A 2776-nucleotide genomic window follows, 5' to 3' on the forward strand; every position below is an offset into this window, starting at 1 on the left:
CATAAATTAATTTATTCATGATAGGCTCCAACCGATTCACCAAAACCTTTGAAAGGATTTTATAAACAACATAACATAAACTTATTGGCCTGAAGTGCGAGAAATTCCTTGGATCTTCCACTTTCGGAATCAAGACAATATTGGTAGAACTAAAAAACATAGTTAACGGCTTTCCCTAAAAAAATTCAATAGCCAACTTCAATAAGTCATCTTTGATAATATCTCAAGCATGGTGAAAAAAACTTGCAGAAAAACCATCAGGCCCCGGACTACTATCTTGCAGAATGGACCATAAGGCCTCCTTAATTTCAAGCATGTGAAGGACTCTACAAAGCAACCGATTATCAGTATCAGAAATAATAGAGGTTAAAAGATTCAAACCAGTTTCCGCAAAGGACACAGCCAACGTCGAAAGCCGCTTCTGGAAGAAGTCCACTGCCCCCTCAAGAACCGCTTCACTTGATTCCATAATGGTACCATCTTCAAGAGTCATTTTTTCCACTGCTTTAAACTTCTTTTTACAACTCAGGGAAGCATGAAAGAAAGCCATGTTCTTATCCCCTTCACTCATCCATTTAATTCTTGATTTTTGACATCTCATTATCTCCTCTCTATGCAAATACTGAATATGCTTTTGCTTACATCTCAAAAGCTCTGCCTCCACATCCAAAGAATAATTTTGCTGAATCAACATCTCAAGTTCCAGGAGCTCCTCTTCAATTTCTTTAAGATCCACTTCCACTCTTCCGAAGACCTCCCTATTCCACTTCTTCCATAGTTCTTCAATATCACCATCGCACACCCTTGAATTTCTTGGTTCCAGCATTCCCGCACCACATCCAGAAAATCAACATGATGGCACCACATTCTTTGCAACCGAAAAATCTTCGAACCAACACGCCTTTCCTGCAACAACAATGTAACCATTGGGCAATGATCAGACGATGTCCGAGGGAGATACTCCATACGGCCATATGGAAAATTCACTAAGAACTCTGTATTCACTAGCACTCTATCAAGTCTAGCCCAAATTCTCCCACCCCCTAATCTTCCAATGCACCAGGAAAACTGATTACCAGAATAGGATATATCAACCAAACCATAAGCTTGAATACAATTATTAAAATCTGCACACCCTCTGGATGAGTGACCAATGCCACCAATTTTCTCTCCTGCAGACCGAATAATATTAAAGTCCCCTCCAAGGATCCACGGCAAACCACCAGCATCCATATTCATTAGATAATTCCAAAGTAGACGCCTCTGTTCTTGAAAGCAATTGGCATAGATAAAAGAAGCAAACACACGAGAACTACCATGAGAAAACCACCCAGATACAGCTTGATCTATCACCGAATGTAGCTGAAAATCAATGCCATCGGCCTAGAACAACCAAACCTTACCACCCACTTCCATATTATTTCCATAATTAGGAAGATGTAACCACCGAGCCCAACGAACACACTTATTTACTGAAAGAAATGGTTCTAACACTGCAACAACCGAAGGGCGATATTTATTAAGAACACGCTGCAACCTTGCCTTCGACGAACAAATCCCTCTAATATTCTAGACCAAAATATTCATAAATTAATAACGTTTATTGGAGCGTATTGTCCATTCAAGAACAACAATTGGCTTTTTCATTTTTCCTCCTTGAAATTTCTTTTTCGGGACTTCAATCTCACTATCCAAATCATAACATTTAGCTGCCAATTCTTCGATCTCTTCTTCATTTTCATTATCCCTCAATGAATGAGCCAGCAGCAGATGATCCTGTAACGCTCTGGTCCCGCAAGGATTGAAGAGTTATTCCCTATAACTTACAACTCACAATTCATCAATATATTTATAAACTCCAAAATATAACATCATCAGAATACTATAAAGTCTCTTAATAAAATCTGTCACTTCTCAGAAATCTTCTATGAGTAATCTACTATGCTTAAATAATCATCTTACCGATGCTCCATAATCCTGATCCTTAGCTGGTCTATTAAAAAATCATCTAAAAAATAATTGGAGATAAGGGGTGAGTTATCAACAACTCAGTAAGCAGAGGACATATACTAGTGTGTAAACATGAGCATTTTCACAGAGTTCAGAATGTAGAAACAAAACATTTCAGCATCAATATGCAAATCTAAAAAAATATATATTATCAGAAAATCAGAGCGACTTTTCAAATATTTCATATTCAGAAACAAGACTCTTTTGGCACAACATGACTGAACATCTTCGTCTTATCATATCATATCAGAGCATCATATCAGAACAGAGATCATGTTTAACCCCCGTGGTAGGGTTGTGCATCCTGCAGAAAGCCAAGCAGAACATAAATCACCGTGTTACCAAAGCGATTGCACTCAGAATAGAAAACCACTATTATATCTCGTGGCGGGCCAAAGGTCACTATTATCTCCCGTGACAGGGCCAGAGGTCACTATTATATCCCGTGACAGGGCCAGAGGTTACTATTATATTCCATGACAGAGCCACATATCAGAGCAAAACATAATCAGAATCACCATATCAGAGTCAGAATCAGAGTCAGAACAGAATCAGAAAGTCATGCCAAAGGTTTTTCAGATGCCACATAATATCAAAACAGAGTACTGATATTCAGATCATTTCACATTTTTCAAAACAGATTCAGAACATCTTCACGTCACATGCGAAATTTATCAAATTTTCATATTCACTTATTTGTCTCAGTTCAATAACAGAATGTCAAAAATAAGCTCATGTCTACACCAGTCATGATAGAAAATACTTT

General features: G+C 38.0%; 1 protein-coding gene across 1 annotated transcript; it reads right to left on the reverse strand.

Moving 5' to 3' along the window:
• Nucleotides 1-223: 223 nt before the first annotated feature.
• LOC108987027 lies at nt 224-826 on the reverse strand. The gene has a single exon (XM_018959868.2). The coding sequence runs from the start codon at nt 824-826 to the stop codon at nt 224-226; it is 603 nt and encodes a 200-aa protein (XP_018815413.2).
• Between the last annotated feature and the right edge of the window lie 1950 nt (nt 827-2776).

The sequence above is a fragment of the Juglans regia genome, chromosome 5 (genome assembly GCF_001411555.2).
Source record: "Juglans regia cultivar Chandler chromosome 5, Walnut 2.0, whole genome shotgun sequence".
In the NCBI taxonomy this organism is placed as follows: Eukaryota; Viridiplantae; Streptophyta; class Magnoliopsida; order Fagales; family Juglandaceae; genus Juglans; species Juglans regia.

Excerpts from the sequence above, each read along its gene's own strand:
- LOC108987027 (XM_018959868.2), bottom strand. The coding sequence starts at position 826 with ATGCTGGAACCAAGAAATTCAAGGGTGTGCGATGGTGATATTGAAGAA.